At 44.9% G+C, this 27,543-nt stretch overlaps 1 protein-coding gene and 1 long non-coding RNA gene across 3 annotated transcripts in view; both read right to left on the bottom strand.

Annotated features, from left to right (window-relative positions):
- Positions 1–27,543, bottom strand: part of LOC149450389 (uncharacterized) — a 489,998-nt gene that overhangs the window by 153,306 nt on the left and 309,149 nt on the right. The gene's annotated exons all lie outside the window — the stretch shown is intronic.
- LOC149450395 (E3 ubiquitin-protein ligase TRIM39-like) lies at positions 13,334–21,690 on the bottom strand. 2 transcript variants are annotated; one of them, XM_089692081.1, is made up of 2 exons: positions 21,020–21,690; positions 13,334–14,259 (listed from the first exon to the last, which is right to left on the bottom strand). In XM_089692081.1, the coding sequence occupies exons 1-2, from the start codon at positions 21,687–21,689 to the stop codon at positions 13,334–13,336; spliced, it is 1,596 nt and encodes a 531-aa protein (XP_089548207.1). In that variant the 5' UTR covers position 21,690. The 2 variants fall into 2 exon arrangements, with proteins under 2 accessions (XP_089548207.1, XP_089548208.1); XM_089692082.1 differs by having other exon boundaries at positions 21,029–21,690.

Below are 27,543 nucleotides of genomic sequence, written 5' to 3'. Positions count from 1 at the left end.
CGAATTGTTTTCTTATTGATAAGTAGACATGGGAAATAGGTTGGGCAAGGATGAGTCTGAAGGTGAGCAGACAAAACCATGTCCTTACATGTATATTGCGGGCACCTGTGGGGAATATTATGTAGACCCATTTTGAGAATTGGTGAGGAACAGAGCAAGCCAACTTGAAATAAGTTGTTTGGCCCCGGCGGGTCCTGGCTCAAAGCAACAGTGGGAGGAGGTAAAGAAAATTTGTGGGGTACATCCAAAACATAATTACCCCCCCGGTGTCTGGGAAAATTATATGATAAAATGTTTTAAAAATGGCAGAAAGCACTGAAGGAATGTAGAAATAGATTTCCCCTGACTTCCCACATATATGTGAAAAAGACGGTACCTCCAGCCTATGACAATAGTGTCCTCATACCTGACCTACCACCCCCACCTACTCTGACTGCACCCCCGCCCTACGTATTATACTCAGCGGAGAAGGAGACAGACCATGAGAAGCCTAAAACAAATGATCCGTTGACTATTTATCGGGATCTGGGTTCACTGACAACTGCAGTGGTTATTGGGACAGCAGTAGAGAAAGACGGACAGAGAAAGGGGGACGAGGAAGAGTATCAAAGGTGGAGAGAGAAGAAGGAGAGGGAACAAACAGAAGATAAAGAAAGGGAAGCCGAGTGCCAGAAAGCATTAGATGAATCTAGCAGAAAGGAAAAGTTTCACTGATCAAAGGAAGGCAGATGAAACAGTAGAACAGATAGCAGCAGAAGACAAACTTGTAGTGGTTGAACAGAAAAAAAAACCCCCAGAAATCAAACATAACACTTCGACTGATTACAGTAGGGGACACAAAGGTACAGGCACCCTAACCAGTGGGATTAAGGATCTTAAATTCTTGTGTCCTAACCCCAGATGACATACTCATTGCAAAATCAACCTTTGCAGTCCTGCCCATGTGCCCAGTTGCGTTGATGGGTAGAGAATTAATGTCTGAGCTCATGATCAGCATAACATTTTACAATTAAGGAAGACTGACAGCTAAGTCTAAGATGTGTGAACTGACTAATCCAAAGAGAAAGGACCATATAGGACTTTACATACTTCTACCAAATGACCTGACCTCCCACCCAATTTGGGCGGAGGACAAAACTGCAGTAGGCTTTGTAAATTGCACCCCTTACAAGCCAAACTTAAAACAAGACGTGGTCCCTTGTTTTCAAAAACAGTATCCCCTGTCTGAAGAAAAGATAGAGGGTACAAGACCAGCCATACAAATTTATCTGACAATGGGTGTTCTCAGACCGACAATAAGTCCCTGGAACACACCTATTAATCCAATAAGGAAAGCAGATGGTTCATTGAGGCTAGTCCAGGATCTCAGGAAGGTAAACAAGACAATTATTCCCCTACCTCCATTGGTAGCAGATATCACGGCAATTTTTGTGGCTGTTCCCAGCAGCTCGCGATTCTACACTGTAATAGATCTGTCCAATGCTTTCTTTAGCATTCCGGTTGAAGTAAATGCCCAGAACATGTTTGCTTTCCAATGGGACGGTGGTCAGTTGACCTGGTCTCGTCTTCCTCAAGACTATGGGGAAAGTCCCGCTGCTTTCTCAATGGTATTGAAAGCATCTTTAGACAGTTGGGAGCCAAAGAGGGGATCCACCTTACTCCAATACGCAGACGACCTAATGGTCAGCCATGAAGACTGTGAGGTAGACTCAAGACACTTGCTAGATTACCTAGCCGGAAAGGGCCATTTGGCCTCAAGAATGAAGATACAATGGGTACAGGAACAGGTGGAATACCTGGGTTGCCTGATTTCAGGAGGAGACAGGTCTGTCTCCCCAGCCAGGGTAAAAGCCCTAATGTCCCTCACACTACCAACAACCAAGGCTGCAATGATGTCCTTCCTTGGGTCAATAGTGTATTGCAGGCAGTGGATACCTGACTGTTCCCACAATGATTCGATCCTCAGGGATACAACAAAACAAGAGGCCCCACAACAGATAGAGTGGACCCCGGAGAGGAAGGAAGCTTTTGGTAGACTGATCAGATCACTGACTAATGCCCCAGCCTTAGCACTGCCGGACTGACTATGAGAAGGAGTTTCAGCTTTACAGTGTAGTGTCAGCGGACGCATATGCAGCCGTACTCACACAGGAACACGGTGGGAAAAATAGACCCGTGGCTTACCTTTCCAAGAAGTTGCCTTGTGTGGTTTTGGGCATGCCTCATTGCCTTCAAGCGATGGCTGCTTGTGCAATGGCTGCAAAGGATGCAAGTGAACTGACACAGGGATCACTGACTGTGTTATACACCAAACATTCAATAGCAATGCTATTGCACAATATGACGACACAGCACATGACAGCACATGACAGCACATGACAGCACAGAGACTGACTGGATATGAAGTAATCTTACCCAGCGCTGTCAACTTGCAGTTTAAGACTTGTCCGGAAACGGCTCCGGTGCTTAGGTTGCTACACATGCTGCCAACTTTGGGTGAGACGGGAGGAGAAATGGTGACTATACCCCCTCTACATGACTGTGAGGAAATGGTGTTAGACAATACTTCACCCAGAGATGATCTAAAGGACATACCCCAATCGGGCAGTATAGATGTTTTTGTTGATGGCAGCTGTGTCAGACCAGATGATCATACCTACCAAACTGTTATGCTGTAGTGATGCTACCAGACATAATCATTGAAGCCAAACCGCTTCATGCTAATTCAGCCCAGCAAGCTGAGTTAGTCGCGCTAACGCGCGCCTGTCAACTTTTTGCTGACCAAAGAGTGAACATTTACACTGACAGCAGATATGCATTTGGGGTAGTACATGATTATAACATGATCCGTTAGCCAGAGGTAACAATTTAGCAGACAGAGCATCAAAGGAAGCAGCCGAGTCATCCACACCCACACACAACATGACATTGTTTATGCAAGATTTCAAGAACGCATGTACAGGTCTATTGAAGACAGACTGAAGAAAGCCACAGGGGGAACTTTAAAGAACTGGCTGCTATATCTTTACCAACTTAGGACCACCCCTAATAAAAAGACTGGACTTTCCCCATATGAAATACTGATGGGTAGACCACCAAATGACTGCCAAACCCCAGGTGACGAAACTAACTTTTCTGCTTTACAGGAGGAATACGTAAAACATCTGGTAAGTGTGTTATCTGAAAACCAAGAAAAGATGTCTGTCACCTGTCCTCCTCTTTCCACAGATCCCACTCATCCATTCCTGCCGGGTGACAAAGTCCTGATCAAACAACTGGCTGCAAGGAAAAAGACGGGACCCATTTTTCAAGGCCTATTTGAAGTCCTTAAAGTCGCCAGAACAGCGGTTCTAACTGACCAGACTCCACAATGGATCCATGCATCGAGGTTGAAGAAATACCTGGAGATGAGGGACTCCCCAAGAGGTTCGCCAGAACAAGAGAACACAGTTTCTATGCCCCCTGACATCCCACCCCAGAACTCTTGAAACTGATACCCCCAACACAACAGCACACTTTTACCTGTTGGATGAATGGATACCCCACCCCACTGCATCCCATTGACCCACAGACTTTGGGTTATACGTAACCGAGACTGTTAACATACATATGATTAGTATGCTAGAAGATCCATCTATTAAGACACTGAATGAACCTCATCCACTTAGTGCACATTTTCAGTTCAAAATGAGACTTACTGATGACAAATGAAAGAATCCTATAAGACATAGACAGCTTACATCCGAAAGGCCTCAAGACCCGGAGGAAGATGAATCTCAGGACAAAGGGGATTCCAAGATAACAGAGGACCCCCTTTCTTCTGACAACCAATCAAATAATGGAAGGTGCCAAAGTATTTATTTAAAGTTTGCTATATGGGGAGTGGGTAAGACTATGAAGCTAGCAGTTAAGCACAAGAGCCCAGACTCCACCTCTCCAACAGACGGCTCCAGACTTGCTTTGTTTGGACAATCCAGAGAGGAGGTGTGGTATTCTGAGTGATCATGTTGAACAAAGGTTCAATATGATCAAAGAGGGGGTTGTGGGGAAATATGAGCTAGGGCTATTGATTCAGGTATACCATTTTTGTATTCATTATGCTTGCATTGTGACAAGAGTTAGAGTGATGCTTTAAATAGATGAAATTATTATGTCTTAAGTAAATGTTATAAGACATGCCAGCATTATTTTCGAGCTTATATGGAAAATTTTAAATGGTATATGTATGTCACAAGTACAACCACAAAGTAACACAAAGTTACAGGGTGGACGCCTAGACTGCAGGTGTCTGCAAAACATCGTACAAAACATAGATAGATGTTCAGATAAGAGATCTGGGAACACAGCCAAAAATGGCAGGATGTACTGACTGAGGTTAACATTTTAACAGTTTAAGTAAAAGGTGCACCTTGTCTAGTATCTGGGTAGAAGTAACAGGTACGCTTTACTATTGGATAATTTAAGTTTGTCTTACTATTGGATAATTTGGGTTTGTGGTTTTTGCCTTTATAAACTGTTGTGTACGTAATAAACTTTGCAATCTTCCTGTATCCTACTTGAGTGTTGGTTATGTTGATTGCCCGATCGCGATCGAGCCCGTGCCACACCCAGACGCTGCGCAGCACAAAAAAAATATAGGAATAAGAATATAAGGATTCCAGGAAAGGGGGAATTCCTAACACCCGGCTGTGAATGGAGCCCCTGGCTGACCAATACTTGGGGCAATATAGTGTATGGTATAACCTGTAGTAGGGAGACACCTAGTGGAGGTTTGAGATGCTGCACTTTTTAATGGAAATTAAAGGAAATTTGAATGGTTTCGGGCCGATTGTAATCTCACATTTGCTTTTCTTATATACATATTAAACTGTTTTATGTTTTCATTCCCCATCAATATAAAATATTTGTTTTAGAAATTTTAAAATGAAAAATGGGATCGTTCTTTGCTGGTTCTTTTGCCTTCCTCTGGATCAACTGTGGGTGTAGGATTATCACTTTTTTTTTTTTTAATGGTTGAACTGGATGGACTTTTGTCTTTTTTCAGCCAGACTAACTATGTAATTACTATGTAATCTGTGAACACGCTGTGTAGTGTATCCATCATGATTCCTGGGTGTTGTTGCAGCGTCCTGCATAAATCCTGCAAAAATCTCACCCCCCCCCCCCCCCCACCACCACCACCATTGCAAAGAGGCTGCCATACCTGTGGCAAGCCATTCCATAGAAGGAAGAGCACAAATATAAACTGCTGAATTGTCCCTTGCACACCGTACAGGAAAGCACACATATATCATTGTAAGGGGCGCCATATTCACAGTGGCATAGTGGTTAGCACTTCTGCCCTGCAGCGTTGGGGTCCTTGGTTCACATTTCCAGCATGGAGTTTGCCTGGTCTCCTGGTTCTTGCATGAGTTTCTCCCCACACCCACGCCATGGTGGGCGGTTTAATTGGCCCCAGTATGTGTATGTATGTGAGATAGGAGGATTGTAGGGGGGAGTGAGGGCTGAAAAGATGTTATATGAAAGCTCTGTGGGACACTTTCATTAATTTCAGGTGACGAGGACTATATATATATATCTCAGCCATGTACCGTTTGGAAAAACAAAGCAATTTGGTCACACAATTCCGTAGTTCCCAATCTCTGGGCTGTGTCCCACTGCCATGCCACGGCCTCCCCTCTCCCGGGCCTACAGCCAGCTGTACATCCTCGTGTCTCCCACCTCCCATTACTACTCACAACCTTCTATTGAGGCACACAGTGCCCCTCCCCCCCAAGAGCCCACAGTGTCCACAGTACCCCCCAGGCTGCTGTAGAGCCCCCAGCCCTCCATAGTGCCCCCAATCTCTGCTGTAGGACCAGGTGACCCACATTGCCCCTCAACCTCCCCCAGAAGCCTCATCCACTATGGGACCATCAGGTCTGCTGCAGAATCCCCTAACCACGACACTGGGATTGACCATTCTTCCAGAAGCACATTTGTCAGGTCAGGCACTGATGTCGGGGGAGGAGGCCTGGCTCGCAGTCTCCACTCTAATTCATCCCAAAGGTGTTCTGTGGGGTTGAGGTCAGGACTCTGTGCAGGCCAGTCAAGTTCCTCCACCCCAAACTGGCTCCTCCATGTCTTTATGGGCCTTGCTTTGTACACTGGTGCGCAGTCACTCTTCCCACAAAGTTGGGAGCATGAAATTGTCCAAAATGTCGCCTTAAGAGTTCCCTTCACTGGAATTAGGGGGCCAAGCCAAACCCCTGAGGAACAAACCCACACCATAATCCCCCCTCCACCAAACTTTACTTTTTTCTGCAGCGTCTCCATTGATGTCTATAGAACCAAAAATGCAGCATTTTGAGTTTAAAAAAAGTCCCTGAACCTTTTCAAAAAATGCTTCGGATGAAAATGCAGAGATGTGAACGAGTCCCATAGGAAATCATGTTCAATGGACTGCTGTGTGTTTCTGCAAAGCGCAACGGAAAACGCACAGGTTTGAAAGTGTTACCAAACCCTGGACCCTGCATTCAATATAGCCGCTATACCTGGACCCTGCGTTCACTAAATCTGCTCTCCCCGGACCCTGCGTTCACTAAATGCGCTCTCCCCGGACCCTGCATTCACCATATCCGCTCTCCCCGGACCCTGCATTCACTATATCCGCTCTCCTCGGACCCTGCGTTCACTATATCCGCTCTCCCCGGACCCTGCATTCACAACATCCGCTCTCCTCGGACCCTGCGTTCACTATATCCGCTCTCCTCGGACCCTGCGTTCCCTATATCTGCTCTCCCCGGACCACCCTGTATTCAATATATCTGCTCTCCCTGGACCCTGCGTTCACTATATCGGCTCTCCCCAGAACCTGCATTCACTATATCCGCTCTCCCCGGACCCTGCATTCACTATATCCGCTCTCCCCGGACCCTGCATTCACTATATCCGCTCTCCCCGGACCCTGCATTCACTATATCCGCTCTCCCTGGACCCCGCATTCACTATATCCGCTCTCACCGGACCCCGCATTCACTATATTCACTCTTCCCGGACCCTGCATTCACTATATCAGGTCTCCCCGGACCCTGCATTCACTATATCTTGTCTCCCCGGACCCTGCATTCACTATATCCAGTCTCCCCAGACCTTGCATTCACTATATCTAGTCAAACTCCCTGGACTCAGCATTCACTATATCCAGTCTCATCAGACCCCACATTCACTATATCTGGTTTCCCTGGACCCTGCATTCACTATATCCGCTCTCCCCAGACCCTGCATTCAGTATATCTGCTCTCCCCGGACCCTACATTCATTATATCTGCTCTCCCCGGACCCTGCATTCACTATATCTGCTCTCTCCGGACCCTGCATTCACTATAACTGCTTTCTCTGGACCCTGCATTCACTATATCTGCTCTCTCTGGACCCTGCATTCACTATATCTGCTCTCTCTGGACCCTGAATTCACTATATCTGCTCTCCCTGGACCCTGCATTCACTATATCCGCTCTCCCCATCCCCTGCATTCACTATATCCGCTCTCCCTAGACCCTGCATTCACTATAACTGGTCTCCTTGGACCCTGAATTCAATATAACTGGTCTCCCCGGACCCTGCATTAACTATATATCCACTCTCCCCAGACCCTGCATTCACTATATCCGCTCTCCCCAGACCCTGCATTCACTATATCTGCACTCCCCAGAACCTACATTCACTATATCTGCTCTCCCCAGAACCTGCATTCACTATATCTGCTCTCCCCAGAACCTGCATTCACTATATACGCTCTCCCCGGACCCTGCATTCACTATATCCGCTCTCCCCGGACCCTGCATTCACTATATCTGCTCTCCCCGGACCCTGCATTCACTATATCCGCTCTCCCAGGACCCTGCATTCACTATATCTGCTCTCCCCGGACCCTGCATTCACTATATCTGCTCTCCCCGGACCCTGCATTCACTATTTCTGGTCTAAATGGACCCTGCATTCACTATATCCGCTCTCCCCGTCCCCTGCATTCACTATATCTGCTCTCCTTGGACCCTGCATTCACTATAACTGGTCTCCCCAGACCCTGCATTCACTATATATCCACTCTCCCCAGACCCTGCATTCACTATATCTTCTCTCCCCAGACCCTGCATTCACTATATCTGCTCTCCCTAGACTCTGCATTCACTATAATTGGTCTGCCAGGAACCCGCATTCACTATATCTGGTCTCCCCGGACCCTGCATTCACTATATCTGGTCTCCCCGGACCCTGCATTCACTATATCTGGGCTCCCCGGACCCTGCATTCACTATATCTGCTATCCATAGACCCTGCATTCACTATATATGCTTTCCGAGGACCCTGCATTCACTATATCTGGTCTCCCCGGACCCTGCATTCACTATATCCGCTCTCCCCAGACCCTGCATTCACTATATCCGCTCTCCCAGGACCCTGCATTCACTATATCTGGTTCCCCCGGATCCTGCATTCACTATCATATTATTAAGCAAATGCGCTATATGAAAAAATTGCACAATTCCTATATATCAAAAAGCAAAGTGAAAAAATAAATAATAAAATAAAAATTATTGAAAAAAAAATCAAGTAAATAAATCTATATATATATATGAAAACAAGGACCACACAAAAAAAAGTCAAAAAGTATTTTTTAAGTACGAATCAAGCAAAAGTCATTCAAAAACTCAAGTTCAATCAATAAAGTGTTCTTCTGTGAACCCTCCTTTGGATAACGAAAAATATGTGCATCTGTCATCAATTCCCGTGCAAAGACATCCTCCACCATATATCTGCTCACCTCACGCAGTGTGACCGCACATTATACAATGTTACCTCTAACTGCACTTTTGGTCCCATTTGGACTCAGAAGATCAGCTTGTTGAATGAGGACTCCAAAGTAATCTCCCTCCTGATAAGTGTCTTTGTATCAGCCGTATTCCTCATTACAAAGAACTCCACATAGTGCTTTATCCTTTTACACTTTTATTCATCAATTAAACATAAGAAATGCACTCACGTTCCGGAGGTGTATATTGCACCAGGTATGATGAACATCCAGTGATGTACTGATTAGACACTAGATGGCAGTATCATCTGAGCAGCAGAGTCCTGTACATGCTCAAACCAGACCCCATCCGTAATGTAATGCCAGGCAAAGCACGGGGCCACTTAATGAATGCTATTGCCTGCTGGAATGTCGTTCCAGGAGCTGATTACAGAGAACTATAACCGCTGTCCTGATGAATGGTAACGTTGTGACGTCATCCGCACACTCCTCTCTGTACCCAGCATTCACTATATCTGCTCTCCCCGGACCCTGCATTCACTATATCCGCTCTCCCCGGACCCTGCATTCACTATATCTGCTCTTCCTGGACCCTGCATTCACTATAATTGGTCTGCCCGGACCCTGCATTTACTATATCTGCTCTACCTGGACCCTGCATTCACTATTACTGGTCTCCCCGGACCCTGCATTCACTATATCCACTCTCCCCAGACCCTGCATTTACTATATCCACTTTCCCTGGAACCCTGCATTCACTGTATCTGGTCTCCCAGGACCCTGAATTCACTATATCCAGTCTCTCTGTACTGGTATTTGGTTTTTCCCTTGAACCCTGCATTAACTATATCAGGTCTCCCCGGACCCTGCATTCATTATATCCGCTCTCCCCGGACCCTGCATTCACTATATCTGCTTTCCCTGGAACCCTGCATTCACTATATCTCCTGTCCTTGTATCCTGCATTCACAATATACTCTCTCCCCGGACCCTGCATTCACTATATCTGGTCTCCCCGGACCCTGCATTCATTATATCTTGTCTCACCGGACTCTGCATTCACTATATCTGGTCTCCCCAGACTCTGCATTCACTATATCCGCTCTCCCCAGACACGGTTTCACTAACATATGTCAAAGTTGCAAAATTGTGCTTAGGCATTAACATTTACCCTTAGGCCCGAAAGGGCTCATTGAGCAAGCAGAAGCTAGAAGCTGATTGGCTCCCATGCACAGCTGCACCAGATTCTGAGTGCTCCAGTTTTCTTAAAACCCCCCCCCCCCCATGTGTTCCAGTGACACCTATCTAACCCTAGGTTCACACCTAAGCGTTTTCTGCAGAATTTTGTAGAAACGCACAGCAGCCCATTTAACATGATTTCCTATGGGACAGGTTCACATCTCTGCGTTTTCACCCGATGCGTTTTTTGGAAAGGATCAGGGACTTTTTTTAAACACAAAACGTTGCATTTTTGGTTCTATAGACTTCAATGGGAACGCTGCAGAAAAGCATGTATTGTGTTTTTGCTGCATTTTGCATTTTAAACCTGTTTAGCAACAAGCAAAAAACATCAAAAAAACCCACAAAATGCATCAAAAATGTGGCAAAAACACAAGTGCAAAAAAGCAAAATGCAATGCAGAAACACATCAAACACAACCTGCATAGGTGTGACCCTAGACTAAGAGGGGGATTCCTCTGACCTCGGAGAGATTTCCTTGTGTCTCTGTGAACAGGAAATGAAAATATGTAAAAAGAAAACTGAGCGAGGTTCTAACCCTTCCCTACTCTATCAAAACTAAAACAAAGGAAGGCGTTAGATACATTGTAACCAAAGCCTGAAAATGAACGCTTCAAAATACTAAACCGAACACTTCAAGGTTTCAACAAAACTTTATTGAAACATGAAAGATGAAAGTTGGACAATAAAATGTACAATAAAATGTCAGCACACAATAATCAAATCCCAGAACATAAAATGGCACAAAAATAGAGACAAGATAAAATGCATAAAAGTGGAATCTAAAACCTTAAAATGCATGGAATATATAAAACAACACATATAAAAGGGTAAAATGACTTCTCAGTAGAATTCCACAGAGACAACCAACAGGTGGATTTTGCTTTTTTACCACCCGATGCATTTTTTCTCTTGGCTGCATTAGTTTTCTTTTTTTAGGCTTTTTCCCTCTGTTTTCACCTGGTGATCTGGTCCGCAGAGCTGGGATAAGGGGTGGGTAGCTGCCCTGGGCACTGTGATATCATGTGAGGTGGGGGGGGGGGGCACCAAAAGAAGGTTGGGGGTGGGATTTGTGCAAGTAAGGGAATTTGCTGGGGCGGGGGGGATTTGTGCTAGCAGGGATGATTGGGGGGATTTGTGCTAGGAGGGGAAATTTGGGTGGATTTGTGTTAGGATGGGGGATTGGGGAGAATTATTGCTGGGAGGGGGGATTTAGAGTGGGGGGGAGGATTTGTGCTCAGAAGTGAAATTTGAGGTGAGGAGTAGAGGATTTGTACTAGGCGGGGGGAATTTTTTTCAGGAGGTGGATTTGTGCTGGGGGCATATGAGGAATGAGTGGATTTGAGCTGGGGGGTTGGGGGGGGGGGGCAAATATTTGAGCTGGGGGGCTGGGGGGGAATATGTGTGCTGGGAAGGGGATTTCAGCAAGGAGCAGCCTTGTACTGGGAGGAGGGGGAATGCTTAGGGGATAAGCAGGCAGATTAGTCCATTTTTTGAGGGGGAGGGGACTTTTGCTAACACATAATGCTCATACATCTTGGGGGGGGGGGCACAATTCAGCATGTTCCCCCTGGGCTCTAGATGATCTTGTCCTGGCGCTGCTGGTCAGTAACACTCCTCCTGTATTAGATCGCCCCCACTCTGGAGGAAGGAGCACGGGGGCAGCTTTGGACAGCAGCATTATCTGTCTGGGGGGAGGGGAGTGTTAAATGGACTAGCAGATTTAAATACACTAACAAATTGAAGCCAAACTCCAAGCAGTTACAGCAAACATGCTTTCCCTTTTTAGGATAATGTTTTTACATAAATAAAAGCGGAGTATTGTAATCACCCCTGTCATTGGCAGATGGTTTATCTCATCCCTGTAACCGCTATATCTGGAAGGGAGCTTGTTCCTTTGAAAAACAACAGACACACTGGCAGGATCACCAGATAAAAATAGAGGAAAGAAAGCCTAAAAAATAAAACTAATGCAGCCGTCACATCTAAGAATTGGTAAGCTGCAATATAACAAATGTTTGCCTTTGGGTTTAATACGGCTTTGAGGTACAGAATGTCCTTCCCTTATAACCACTTTACAGAATAAAATATTTTCACCTTTCTAGATGACTTATTTATAACAGTGAATAACCATCCAGCATAATCTCTGCTGTTCAGCAGTCAGACGGGTAAAAGGGCCATAAAACCCACTCAGGATTAAATCTTCACAGGGGTTGTAAACCCTTACCTATACCCAGTGCAGTGACTGGCCTCAGGAGATACACAGAGAGGAAACAAATCCTCCTACATAAGTTGTACCTGTGTATCTGTAGCCTTCTCTTCTCTACATCTGTTCAAAGTGCAGAATTTATACAGCTTGTCCAAAAGTTCAGAAAACAGGGGGAGGGAGCTAAAGTTACATAACCCCCAACCATAGCATAACCCCCAACCTGAACCCCTAAAGCTGACCATACACTATACAATCTGTATGGATCTTCCAGCAACTACTGTATGTAATGCGAGGGTCTGCCTGGATGCAATATGAGTGGATTGCTCATGTCCGGCTTTATATGACATACTTTTGGTAAATCTAAGGCTGACCACACTCTACACCACCAAATCTCCTTTAGCTTTACCAAAACTATCTCCTATGAAGACAAACTTAATCAATCCTCTGAGTGCCGGTTCACACATATGTGGATTGGATTGGTTTGAACCGCATCCAATCCGCATGACATGTGACATAACATTGCTTCCTATGGTGCCTGTCCACATAGGTCCGGTGCACTGGCGGTGAGAAGGAGTCATGTGCAATTTCTGAGCAGTGCGGTCCGGTTCAGGTGCGGATTACAGGCTACTGACTTCTATGGGAACCGTTTGTAAACCGCACATGTGTGATCGGGATAAAATCCTGACCTGAACCTTTCCTGAACCTGATGTAAACCTGATCTGAACCGCTGAACAACTACTGTGCCAATTAGCTGTGAATCCTGAGCTTCAATCCGCACCGCACATGTGTGAATCAGCTCTTTATTGGGTCACATCAGGCAGACCCGTATACTACACAGCTGATGGGAGATCTAAAGGTTATTGTACAATCAGATTGTATAGTGTGTGGTCAGCCTAATGCTAAATAACCCCTCCCCCCAAATCTTGCCTTGTTGGGTGTGGAAGTGATGGAGGACACTCTCCTCGGCTGAGATCTACCAGATCTACAGATTGAAGAAATATATGATCTCTACAAACGGTGTCATCCTATGAACCAGATTCACATTTCTCAGCAGATTTCACCAGATTCAGGTCAGATTTCCTGTCATATGATCATTTTACACGTCTCCTGACCCCCCCAGAGATCTTTATACAACCTTTTCCTACATACAACCCGGCATGGAGGGGCTCAGTGAAGGTGGTGGTGAAGGTATGGAGGTGTCTGATGGGGTCACACAGATCATAAAAGGACAGCTGCCCGGCCTCATAATCCACATAGATCCTGACTCTATCAGGGGGGGTATCGGGAGATATGGGGATTGTTTTATCATCATGTGATAGATAACACCCACTGTTATACTTCCACAAACTCCAGGACTTGTTATTACATCCAATCCATGACTGCTCTCCTCTCCTCTCTATACTGGGATAACACATCCCGACTATGCAATCTCCCTCACTGACATCCACTTCCCAGTAATGTCGCCCCGAGGAAAAACTCCGACTGCTTAATACCTGGCCATAGTACTGAAATCTCTCTGGTGTTTCTGGACGATTCTGCTCTATATCTGACCTGGATGCAGTTTTCATGTCATCTGATATCTGTAAATAATTATGAGCTGTGTTCACATCCAGTAATAAGTCTGAAGCTTCCTGTATATTGAAGCATACATTTCCCCCTTTTATCATATCAGATATCCCTGTGTGTAATGTGTGTGAGATTCCAGCCACATCCAGATCCCCTCCATCATGGAGGAGTCTATCATGTCTCTCTCTGTCCTCATCATCTCCTTCCTCAGTATCACACAAGTCCCCTGTGTCTGATTCCTGGAGGACAGTCAGGGGGTCGGTCATGTTACACAGCTCCTCAATGTCCCCCATCTTCCTGGACAGATCCTTCTTCTTTATCTCAAGTTGATGGATCATCTCAGACAATGGACATGAAAGCCGCTCTTCCTGGCTGGCGATCTCCCTCAGGACTCTCTTCTCCAGGTCCTCCAGTTGTCTCCTGAGCTCTATGAACAGGGCAGTGACTCTCTCTGTTAGGATGAGAAGGAGAAGAAGCGCCTCTAAGTGCAGCATAACACTTTAATGAAGATGAGAAGTAGGAACCCTCCCATGTATGAGGTACAAGTAATGCATGAAATAAAGTGGTGTGGTGTAACATGGGACAAGAGGGGGTTGTCATCGGTGTCACTGAGCTGTCATCGGTAACAATGTGTCAGCGTTCCGCTGGAGCAGCGTGGTGGCTGGAGGGGGACAGCTGTGGAGTCGGCCGGCGTGCACGTCCTCCTCAAAGCAGGGTGGAATGCACGCTGGAACGCAGCGATGACGTGGGCGTGATGATGTCAGTTACCCAAGGTGCACTGCGACGCGTTTCGGAGCATGCGCTGGCCTGGAGAGGCGGAAGTGCGCTCCTTTATCAAGCCGGGGGAAGTGGGAGTCCAATAGTTGTATATATACGGAGTTAATCCTCAGAGGGGCTGATTGGCAATTAATTAACCAATTGTTTCAGCAATAATGTGATTCTACCATTGTTGTAAGGTGACACTGTGTGGTTAAAAGAGTACGGGAAGAGAATTAAAATTGTAAATGGATGAAAAAATAAGAAGTTATTAATAATGAAAAGAAAATGGTATGGGAAAAAATGAAACGGGGAAATGGAAAAATGGAAAATAGAGGATATGAAAAGAAAAAGGAAAAGGAAAAAAAATTTGGTGATCAATATTTATAAAATGGGAATAAAAATGGAAATAGAAATGGTCAAAATGAAAAATAATAATGTAAAATCAAATTTAATTATATGTAAAAAAAAAAAAAAAAAAAAAAAATATATATATATATATATATATATATATATACAGTCATGGCCGAAATTGTTGGCACCCTTGATATTTCTCCAGGAAATCATGTATTTCTCACGAAACGTATTGCATTAACACATGTTTTGCTATACACATGTTTATTCCCTTTGTGTGTATTGGGACAAAACAAAAAAAGGGAGGAAAGAAAGCAAATTCGACATAATGTCACGCAAACCTCCAAAAATGGGCTGGACAAAAGTATTGGCACCCTTTCACAACTGCGGATAAATAAGAATGTTACAAGCATGTGATGCTCCTGTAAACTCACCTGGGGCAAGTAACAGGTGTGGGCAATATAGAAATCACACCTGAAAGCAGATAAAAAGGAGAGACGTTCACTTAACCTTTGCATTGTGTGTCTGTCTGTGCCACACTAAGCATGGACAACAGAAAGAGGAGACGAGAACTGTCTGAGGACCTGAGAACCAAAATTGTGGCAAAATATCAACAATCTCAAGGTTACAAGTCCATCTCCAGAGAACTAGATTTGCCTTTGTCCACAGTGCGCAACATTATCAAGAAGTTTGCAACCCATGGCACTGTAGCTAATCTCCCTGGTCGTGGACGGATGAGGAAAATTGATGAAAGATTGCAACGCAGAATAGTCCGGATGGTGGATAAGCAGCCCCAAACATGTTCCAAAGACATTCAAGCTGTCCTGCAGGCTCAGGGAGCATCAGTGTCAGCGCGAACTATCCGTCGACATTTAAATGAAATGAAACGCTATGGCAGGAGACCCAGGAGGACCCCACTGCTGACACAGAGACATAAAAAAGCAAGACTACAGTTTGCCAAAATGTACTTGAGTAAGCCAAAAGCCTTCTGGGAAAACGTCTTGTGGACAGATGAGACCAAGATAGAGCTTTTCGGTAAAGCACATCATTCTACTGTTTACCGAAAACGGAATGAGGCCTACAAAGAACAAAACACAGTACCTACGGTAAAATATGGTGGAGGTTCAATGATGTTTTGGGGTTGTTTTGCTGCCTCTGGCACTGGGTGCCTTGACTGTGTGCAAGGCATCATGAAATCTGAGGATTACCAAAGGATTTTGGGTCGCACTGTAGGGCCCAGTGTCAGAAAGCTGGGTTTGCGTCCAAGATCCTGGGTCTTCCAGCAGGACAATGACCCCAAACATACGTCAAAAAGCACTCAGAAATGGATGGCAAAGAAGCGCTGGAGAGTTCTGAAGTGGCCAGCAATGAGCCCAGATCTAAATCCCATTGAACACCTGTGGAGAGATCTTAAAATTGCTGTTGGGAAAAGGTGTCCTTCCAATAAGAGAGACCTGGAGCTGTTTGCAAAGGAAGAGTGGTCCAAAATTCCGGGTGAGAGGTGTCAGAAGCTTATTGATGGTTATAGGAAGCGACTGATTTCAGTTATGTTTTCCAAAGGGTGTGCAACCAAATATTAAGTTAAGGGTGCCAATACTTTTGTCCAGCCCATTTTTGGGGTTTTGTGTGACATTATGTCATATTTGCTTTTCTGCCTCTGTTTTATATTTGTTCCAATACATACAAAGGGAATAAACATGTGTATAGCAAAACATGTGTTAATGCAATACCTTTTTTGTGTGAAATACTTGATTTTCAGGAAAAATATCAAGGGTGCCAACAATTTCGGCCATGACTGTATATACACACAAAAAATTATAAAAAAATTATTATAAATTAAATAAAAATGCATGAAAAAAAATATATACATTGGAAAATTAAAAAATAATAAACTGAAAAATTGCAAAATTACAAAATTTAAAAATTAATCAATAAAATGTATAAATGAAAAATAAAAAATAAGTAAATAAATAAAAATAAAATAAATAAAAAATGAAAAACATAAAATTTTCAAATAAAACATAAAAATGAATTGAAAATTAAAAAATAAGAATTAAAATAAAAAAAATATATATAAAATTAGATATGTTACACACAATGGTGTATGCTTGGTGAGATGGCTCATAAATTTATCTAGTGGCATAGGATGTGAAGATCACCTTGCAACAGTGGTATAAAAAATAATGAGGTGAGTAAAAATGCAGTATAACCATGGTAATGGTAATGATGACAATCAAATAGAATAATGACAATATTACAAATATAAAAAGAAAAGTACTAATAATATTAATGATGATGATGGTCTATGCATAATCCGCCCTTAGGTGATAATATAATTAATGTAAGTTGATACGTCTAGTATGGCTAAATACTAAATTATATAATTTTTTATAATATTTATCTGAGGTTGCAAGATGGCGACTGGAGCAGTCTCCTAAGCAAGGAGCTCCGTCGCCCCAGTGAAAATCCGCTGCCATCCGGGCGGCAGTGGACTTCACAGGAGCCCCGGAGACCCTACGGCCCCTGATGAGCACCCAGGGAGGAGTGCTGTGCCAATTTTGGGCCAATTCCGGAGCTCCAGAAATTGCAGCCTACCGCGGCCCAGGAAGCAGCGGCCTCGCGTAAAATCGCGGCTGGTTTGGGACGCCGCCGCCGGATCGGGATGCCGCCTTTCCACCCCCCCGACCCCTGCTGACTAACCCGCTCCTAGGGTGGGATGCATGCGGCCCCCTCTCCATCGGCCCCAGGGGCCACTTCAGGCAGCCCAGCATTGGAGGCAGGCTCAGCAGCAGGCTGTATTGGACACATGCCCAGCAGGAAGACAGCAAGCAGATACCTCAGCAGGCTCCCTGGCCCTCTCCACCTGCTTTAAGGGCCACTTCTGGCAGCTCAGCAGGATCGGGCAGCTGTGGTCCCCGACAGGGTCCTGCACGGCATCACCATCACTCTATCGATCCCCCGGCCTGGTGCGGCCGCATAGCCCGAGGCTCAGGCGCCCCAGGTCTTTACAGCGTCCCCTGCATCCGGGTAAGCCATCTCCATCCACCTCCATCCCCACCCCTGCAGCCAGGCAAGCCATCTCCATTTCTATCCATCCCCTTCTCCAATCCGGAGGTCTTCCCTGCGGATACCCACGGCCGTGTCACCGGGGTCACCCGTGGCCTGGTGCGGACATGTAGCCCATGGCTCAGGCACCCCGGCCCTAAACCCCCACCGACCTGAGCAGCGGCGTGCCACTGACATGCATCAAAGTTCTCCCCGAAGCCCCACTGTTCAGTCCATACCATCGGAGTGGTTCTGTCCCCCCTCAACCCACAGCTGACAAACCTGACCTAATGAGGCCAACTACGGCCTACAGTGACACAGCCTGGACCTCAGTGACACAGCCTGGAATTCTACCAACAAGGCCTCATCTGAGTCAACTCACCTATCCCCATACCAGAGGCCAGGCCGGCATATGGTTCCCCTGCTCCCCTCGCATCGGCTTCTCTCCATCGGCTTCAAGGGACATAAATTCATAACCTGGAACTTCCACCTGGGTCTTGAACCCTAGTAACGCTTACACCAAGCTAGCCACTAAACTCCAAGCAAAACTTCACAACGTCCTCCCTCAAGAACTAGCCACGCAGCGCTCCACAACTGACCACTCAGATTCCACTCACGCTGAACCCAGCCCAGCTTCCCCAAAGGAGAAGAACTCTAGCTGCAGGAAGATACTACAACAAGAAACTCTACTGCATGCTAGACAATCTCCAATCAAACGCCCCTGGAAACCATCTCTCCATATCTGATCCCCACTCCTCGCACCTTTAAAATGCCTCCTCTACTCCTCCTTTTCATATTTCTTTCTAAACACTTTCCTCCTTTGACCTCGCTACCACCAAAGAGGTCCTTAAGGTCTTCTTTGGTGGTCACCCTCCTCTTCCATCCTTTGCTCCCTCACTCACATCTTCAATCTCTCCCTCTCTACAGGTGCCTTCCCCTCCCCTCTAAAGCATGCGCACATCACTCCCATACTTAAAAAGCCCTCACTGGACCCCACCAACCTGAACAACCTTAGACCCATCTCCCTGCTGCCATTTACCTCTAAACTCCTAGAATGCTTAGTCTACAATCGCCTGAGCTCCCACCTCACCGACAACAACCTTCCCAACCCTTTACAGTCTGACTTTCACCCCCTACACTCCACTGAAACCGCCCTACTAAAGCTCTCTAATGACCTACTAACTGCTAAAACCAATGGCCACTATTCAATACTCCTACTACTCGACCTCTCTGCGGCTTTTGACACGGTTGACCATCCCCTCCTCCTCAAAAAACTAAACTCTCTTGGCCTCAGAGACTCCGCTCTCTCCTGGTTCTCCTATCTATTGCAGCGCTCCTTCAGTGTTACCAATAATGCTGCCTCCTTCTCTTCACTCCCTCTCTCTGTAGGGATCCCTCAAGGTTCTGTCTTTGGATCTCTTCTCCATCTACACCTCCTCCCTTGGTCACTTGATAAACTCCCACGGCTTTAAGTACCATCTCTATGCTGATGACACACAAATCTATCTATCTACCCCTCACCTCACCCCTGTGGGCAGCACAGTGGCTAAATGGTTAGCACTTCCGCCTAGCAGTACTCGGGTCGTTGGTTCGAATCCCAGTCATGGCACCTCCTGCCTGGAGTTTGCATGTTCTCCCTGTGCCTGCGTGGGTTTCCTCTGGGTACTCCGGTTTCCTCCCACACTCCAAAGACATGCTGGTAGGTGAATTGGATTCTGTCTAAATTGTCCCTAGTATGTGTATGTATGAATGTGAGTTAGGGACCTTAGATTGTACACCCCTTGAGGGTTAGGGACTGATGTGAATGTATAATATGTATGTAAAGCGCTGCGTAAATTGATGGCACTATATAAGTAGCTTAAATAAATACTAAGTGACATATTGGCATGAATGTCACTTCACTCCCTCAAACTCAATCTTTCCAAAACTGAGCTCCTAGTTTTTCCCCCAGACCGCGCCCCTTCCCCTGACTTCACCATAAATATCGATAACACCATCCTCAGTCCCTCCCCTCATGCCAGGGTACTAGGTGTAATCCTAGACTCCCATCTGTCCTTCCAGCCCCAGATCCAATCGCTGACAAAATCATGTAGACTTCACTTCCGCAACATCTCCAAGATACGACCGTTCCTAACCTCGGAAACCACTAAGCAACTTATCCACTCCCTTGTTATATCTCGCCTTAACTATTGTAACTCCCTCCTTATTGGCCGACCTCATCGCAGGTTATCCCCCCTTTAATCTATCATGAATGCTGCTGCCAGACTCATCCACCTCACTAATCGTTCTGTATCTGCCACCCCTCTCTGCCAATCCCTCCACTGGCTCCCAGTTGCCCAACAGTTAAAATTCAAAACACTAACAATGACATATAAAGCCATGCACAACACTGCTGCAATTTACATATCCAATCTTATCTCTAAATATCACCCAAACCGTACACTCCGCTCTTCGCAAGACCTCCTACTCTCTAGCTCCCTTATCTCCTCCTCCCATACTCGTCTCCAAGACTTCTCCAGGGTGTCAGCCATCCTCTGGAACTCCCTACCCCAATCTATCAGACTATCACCTACTCTACTTTTAGGCGATCACTGAAAACCCATCTCTTCAGGGAAGCCAATCCCACCCTCTGCTAACACTGGAATCCTCCACTCTTCCAACCACTCCATCCCCCACAGTGACTACCTACTGTACCATTCACCCCTCCCTCCTAGATTGTAAGCTCCAAGGAGCAGGGCACTCAATTCCCTCTTGTATTGAACTGTATTGTTACCGTATTGTCTCCCACTATAATGTAAAGCGCTGAGCAAACTGTTGGCACTATATAAATCCTGTATAATAATAATAAAATAATTATATATATAAATGTAGGTACGGGGAATGGAATTATTAACTATTTATGAAGCAGGGGGGGATGATGCATAGATATGATCACGATGTTGTGGTGGAGGGACTATATAATCTGGGACGGAGTTGGGAAAATTAAAAAATCGGGAAAAATAATTAAAAAAATAGAAAAATTAGAATATAAATACAAAATAAAAAAATTGTTAGACCTGTTAGACCAGCTGATTTTTCTTGTACTTTTCCCTTACGTTCCTGCAGACTCTGGACTCTTTTCTCCGTCTTCTCTGTCTCTGTCATCAGTTTCTGCAGAACGTTCCTCAGTTTCTGTTTCTTCTTCTCAGAAGCCTCATCCAGAGTCTCCACCTTGTGTCCCTGGTGTTCTCCAACCAAACTGCAGGACACACAGATACAGGCGGCATCTGCAGCACAGTAATATTTAAGAAGCTCCCTATGGATGGCACATTTTCTGTTCTCCATGGAAGTGGTGGGCTCAGTTAGGACATGTTCTGGTGACTTGCTGTGGATTCTCAGGTGATTATCACACAGAGAAGCTTCACACATCAGACAGGATCTAACAGCGGGTACAGGAGAGTGAATGCAGTAAGTACAGAAGATTCCAGTCTTCTTCTCATCTGGCTGAGTAGACCGGAAGGTCTCCACTATGTTACGTAGTGTGATGTTCCTGTGCAATGCAGGCCGATCCTGGAACTCTTCTCTGCACTGAGGACAGGAATAACCTCTAGACCCCTCCTGTGTATCCAACGATCGATCAATACAGACCCGGCAGAAGTTGTGTCCACATCTCAGCATTACAGGATCGGTATAAATGTTCAGACAGATGGAACAGTCCAGCTCCTCTCTCAGATCAGCAGACGCCATCGTTGACAGCAGAAGAGAGAAATGAAAGTGAAAGTCTCCGACACGGAAAATCTAAAGGTCGTCTCACATTTCTCAGCACAGGGCGGGGCTGAGCTGGTGTTGCAGTTTTATCTTCAGGAAGTTTGTGGATAAAGCAAATGTTTATAAATTAAAGGGATATATTCCGACATTTGTGAACTGATCTGTCTTTTTCCCTTCCTTTCTTTCTCTCTCCTTCCTTCCTTTCTCCCCTTCCTTTCTTTCTCTTCTTTCTCCCCTTTCTTTCTCTCCTTCCTTCCTTCCTTCCTTCTCTCCTACAAAAAAATGTAAAACAAATATAAAATTGTAAAAAAATTAAATATAAAACTACTGACACTACCAGGTTGCAGAAGGTCGCTCTTGCATTCCGCCACTGGGCTCTGAGGAAAGGGTCCCCTGGCTTTGGGCTGCTCAGTCCAAAGTGCCCGGGCCTATTTTTTTCCCCAGTCCAGGCCTGGTTCGAAATATTGCAAACATATAATCAGGGGCGGACTGACCATTTGGAAACTCAGGCACTGCCCGAGGACCCGGGGTCAGTAGGGGGCCCCATGAGATGCCCCTGGTACCTTTTTCATAGGGTTTTTTGAGTTTGGGCAAGGACACAGGGGCCCCATGATCCCCTATTGCCTGGGGGGTCAGTTGGGGGCCCCATGAGATGCCCCTGGTACCTTTTTCATAGGCTTTTTTTAGTTTGGGGAAGGACGCAGGGGCCCCATGATCCCCTATTGCCCTGGGGCCCCATGAGTTGTCAGTCCGCCCCTGCATGTAATGAAAACATTTTTAGTGCCGCATGCACAATGAGTGCAGTGTACAATACACAGGAACATCATACAAAATAGAATACAATTTTATACAGAATTTACACTTTTTTTTTGACAATTTTTCCTCTTTTGATGAATATTTTACATCTTGATCACACCTACTATCACCTTTATCCTGGGTTCACACTGATATGGTGCGGCATTGGCTTCTGTGAGAATTCCCGTTCATGAGAAGTGCTGCGGGTGTGCATGTTAAGTTACCAACACCCCAAAATTGGCTCTCAAAATACAGTGTGATGTGCAGAATCGGATTGCATGTGTGTGAATACCCATGCAATCTGATTCTACTGCAGACAAACAAAAGGGTCCTGCATCTTTTTGGTGTGGATACGATGCGATATTGAACCATACAAAACGTATGGCTCAAACTGCCCCGCACAGAATTTACATGTGATTTGCAGAGGAATGCGGTGCAGTTCCTGTGTGAATCACATGGGTCAGACTGACATTTTATCTATTCTGACATTCATTTATCAGTGGTTCTTATTTCATTGTAATTGCATTTCTTTGTTATTTGTGTATTTTATTTTGGAAGCAAATTTGACTGCCGCTGATGGTTTTTAAGATCGTTTCTAAATGGGAGGATGTGGATTCCTGAAGTCAGATGTCTTTTTGATTGTTTAGGCTTCCTTCCGATCAGTACATGTTAGTTATGATTAAGCACATGTTTTTGTGAAACACGTTAAGTGTCCTCTGTCTGTATGTTGGAGTTGTGATCCATGCTTTTATATGAAGATTCTAATCAATGGAAGTTTTATCTGGTACATTGTCGCAGTGCGATCAAGTATTATTGCCTTTACTTGATGCTGTGGTCGCGGATCGGACCTGCACCTGTTGATGACCAGAGGGGCGGATGATTCACATACTCACCTGGAGCCGTCTATCTGTTTTCATTATCAATGAGCAGGACCTGATACATCCGAGGTTTTATACCTTGTCATACAAATACCCCGAAAGGGGCTTCTCCATAGACAGTCACACTAAGAACCACGGTTTAAAATTGATCCAAAATATGGTTAAAATGAACCCTGTTAGGTACATAGTATACATTTATATCGGGGTGAACAACATTTTGAGCTTCCTGGGCCACATTGGAAGGAGAGGAACTGTCTTCAGTCACATATAATATACACCAACAATAAGGATCGCCGATCAGCAGAAAAAGTCTGGCAGATCACAAGTTAACAGTCACTGATATAGATAATAAACTTACCCGAGTAATATAATTGTAGAAAGAATAAAAAACTGAATTTTCTAAAAAATATTTTTTATTACAAAAATAAAAGAGTGCAATATAAAACGATTGCCATATTTGCCACTGTTTTTGATAAACTAACTCCTCAATAGCTGGTTGGATGGATGTATTTGCAATTCTAAATGAATTCTCAACATGCTCCTCTGATATTTGGGTTCTAATTTTGCCCTTCGTGTTCTTCATCCTTGAAAATAATTCTCACAAATATAGGTGCTGCCGAAAAATGATGAGATGAATAAGGTGTGATTGTGAAGAGTGGGAGATTTTTCTTAGGGAAGATGAAACTTATAAAATTCCATTAAAGAGACTCAAATATTTCTTCAGCTGCATGTGTTCACTAAATGCAAATGCATTTTTACAAAAAAATCTAAAGAAAAAAAAAATCCAAAAATGTTAAGAGAATGTAAGATCTTGTGTTGGGCCGTGTTCATAGCCACCATGGGCCTCAGGTTGGACACCCCTGATTAAGCCTGATGCGGTGCGGAATTTTCAGCGGTTTCTGTGTGAATTCCACACCACATCATAATCGCACCCCGCTGCGGGTGTGTATGTTAACAACACCATGAAATCGGTTTGCAAAACGTGGTACGATGTGCAGAATCGGATTGTATGGTTGTGAATATTCATGCGATCTGATTCTAGTGTGGACAAAAAAGGGTCCTGCACCTTTTTGGTGTGGATGCAGTGCAATTTGAGTCATACAAAACGTATGGCTCAAATTGCAGCACACAGAATTTGCATGTGATTTGCACATGAATGCGGTGCGGTTCCTGTGTGAAATACATGCGATATGTCGCACCGCATCAGTGTGAACCCGAACTTAAATAGATGAGAAGTTTTAGAGAAATGTGTGTCAACATTTAGCAGGTCAATGGTAACATTTATTTGCTAATATTACTTTAGTGTTCTATAAAATTGTTACATGGCATCTCTTGCTACAAAGACGCAGTATACTCAGAGAACAAGGCGGCGGCTGTAGCTGTCAATAAAAGCAGTCTGACAGTGTTTATAAATAATACATCTCCAGGCCCTGATTATACAAACATACAAAGTAACAGATTGTTACATTTGTATCTTTCTGTTTATTCATCTGCAGATCAAAGAGATGAACATACAGTTACAGGCTTCTTTATTAGGTCCACCTTACTAGTGCCAATAAAATCTCGCCCACACCATTACACCACCATCAACCTGAACCAATGATACAAGGCAGGATGGATCCATGCTTTCATGTTGTTTACACCATGTGACCCTACCATCTGAATGTCACAGCTGAACCAGTCTGCCCATTCTCCTCTGACATCAACAAGGCATTTTCCTCCACACAACTGCCACTCACTGGATATTTTCTCTTTTTTGGACCATTCTCTGTAAACCCTACAGATGGTTGTGTGTAAAAATCCCAGGAGATCAGCAGTTTTTGAAATACTCAGACCAGCTCGTCTGGCACCAACAGCCATGCCACATTCAAAGTCATTTAAATCCCCTTTCTTCCCCATTCTGATGCTCGGCCTGAACTTCAGCAAGTTGTCATCACCATGTCTAGATGCCTAAATGCATTGAGTTGCTGCCATGTGATTGGCTGATTAGCAATTTGTGTTACCAAGCAATTGAAAAGATATACCAATTAAAGTGGCCGGTGAGGGTGTGATGGATTTGGTAAAATGCCTATTTCGTTTCCTATTGAATATATACAGTATATATATACGCTATTTCTATAAGTTTTATAAATATTTACTTTTATACTTTAATATATATGTTGTGTGAATATTTTCTGCCTGCTGGGCTTTGTGGTACTATAAGAAATCCTTGCTTAAGAAATGTCTGCTCACACACACAGACCCCCTCCAATCCATGTGATTTGGGAAACAAAGGAATGTTTTTCTCTCTTTAAGATAAGACGGAAGAAGATCACACCTATACCATGACGGAGATTGTTTTCGTGTGGAAATGACCAATCAAAGACTAATATAATGCTTATGCTGTTGTCACATGACTCTCGCATCATTCTGCATATATAAGTTCACTTTCTCATTATAATAAACTAGAAGTGTTCATAGACTGAACTTGTGTGTCAGCGTGAGTCCCTTCTAATGTGCGCACATTTCAAAGCTAGCGTCATAAATTTTGGACAGGAACAGATAAGCAGTGGATGATTTCAGTCCATGACTAAAGCAATTGGTGCCGAGAAACCCGGGAACTCTGAGTAATGAACCTGCAGCCAGCCGCCATGAAAAGGCGTTCGGTGTCAGTCAAACTGGACAGGCCGGAGATTGATCACCTCTCGGAGCATGGTAAGATATATTTTGCTATCTTACCATTGCTTATCCTGTCTTTGTTGATTCATACCTGTGCCTAGTATGGCTGCTAAAGGTCACTAAAGGCAGGTAACCTTTCTTGCCCGGAGTTTATTTAAATATACCTGCATGTGCTTATCTGTTACCTGGGTCTCTGTTGTGTGTTTTTATGTATCAGTCTTGAGGTGGAAGAGGAGTGGACCTACTGAGGGTTTTGACACATAATTTCTCTGGGTGTGGTAACCTTGTGTGTTGACCACAACAGAGGAGGTGTCGGGTATGCGTCACGGTAGTGTGACAGCGTGGTGCCGTAACTGTGTTTGTGTTTGGGTTACGATGATTTACTCAGTGATCTGTACTCATAGCCCACCAAGATAGACTGATATGTCATGTCCTAAATGTGTGTCTGTAAGTTAATGTTTGCCATTCATAACAGAAGGTTGGGGTTTGTTAAGGGTTAAGGAAAGTCTGGACAGCAGCCTGTGAAGTGTCTTAGATTTGTTAGGAAGATCCAGAGACAGGTCAGACGCTGATAAGACCCCTAGAAAGGAATGTTAGCACGTGACCTGGTTGCACAGAGGGAGGGGGAGCAGTATGTTAAGGGATTAGTTAAGTTAGAAAGTATGTGGAATCAAAGATAAGGGAGGTCGTTTACAGCCAAAAGAATGGCGAAGAAAAAAAAAAAAAAAAAAGAAGAGAAGAAAGATGTCTTAGTGTCAGGGCTCCTGGGTATGACCAGAGGTGTGTGACTGACGCAGGGAAACGCAGACTTCAGATATGTTATAACCAATATAATTTATTAACACTAACAATACAAACATAAACGCAGTGCAATACTAAAACATAATACAGTGCAAACAAACCAAACCAACCACCCACAGATAACAGTACATACAATGCAAGCGTCGTCAGGCAGGCCGGGTCAATATCAATCGGGCAGGTAGGTACAGGGGGAGCAAGCGGAGAATGGTCGGGGTCACAAGCCAGGGTCAGCAGGTAGCGGGCAGAGTGGTACAGAGGGTCAGGCAGAGGGATGGTCAGGAACGAGCCGGGGTCAGAGCAGGAGAAGTCAGCAGAGGTCAGATCAGGCAGGGTCAGCAACAAGACAGGGACAGAAACAGGATGCAGGAACAGGATACAGGGCCCAGGAAAAACACACACCAAGGCAGAGTCTGCAGGTCTGGCCATCCCTTAAATACACCAGTATAAGCAGTTTCAGGTGTTTGGCTGGCTGCAAGATTGAGTCTCTGATTGCTGGGAGCACCCGCTGGCCAGCCCTGGTACTGCAGCCCATAAGGCAGGTGAGTCCCACCATTGCTGGCCAGTCCATTCCTGACAGTACCCCCCCTCAAGGAGCGGCCTCAGGACGCTCCAAACAGTCCTAGCCGGGCAAAATATTCCACCGCCCGGGTCTGGTAACTGGCGGGATATCAAAGACTGGCACACCGGGCAGGACTCCGGGC

This window comes from Staurois parvus, unplaced genomic scaffold (genome assembly GCF_062004578.1).
Source record: "Staurois parvus isolate SC_StPar_1 unplaced genomic scaffold, SC_StPar_1.0 ptg000575l, whole genome shotgun sequence".
NCBI classification, from domain to species: domain Eukaryota; kingdom Metazoa; phylum Chordata; class Amphibia; order Anura; family Ranidae; genus Staurois; species Staurois parvus.
The sequence above is the reverse complement of the archived record's forward strand: the minus strand, read 5'-3'. Positions and strand labels throughout refer to the sequence as shown.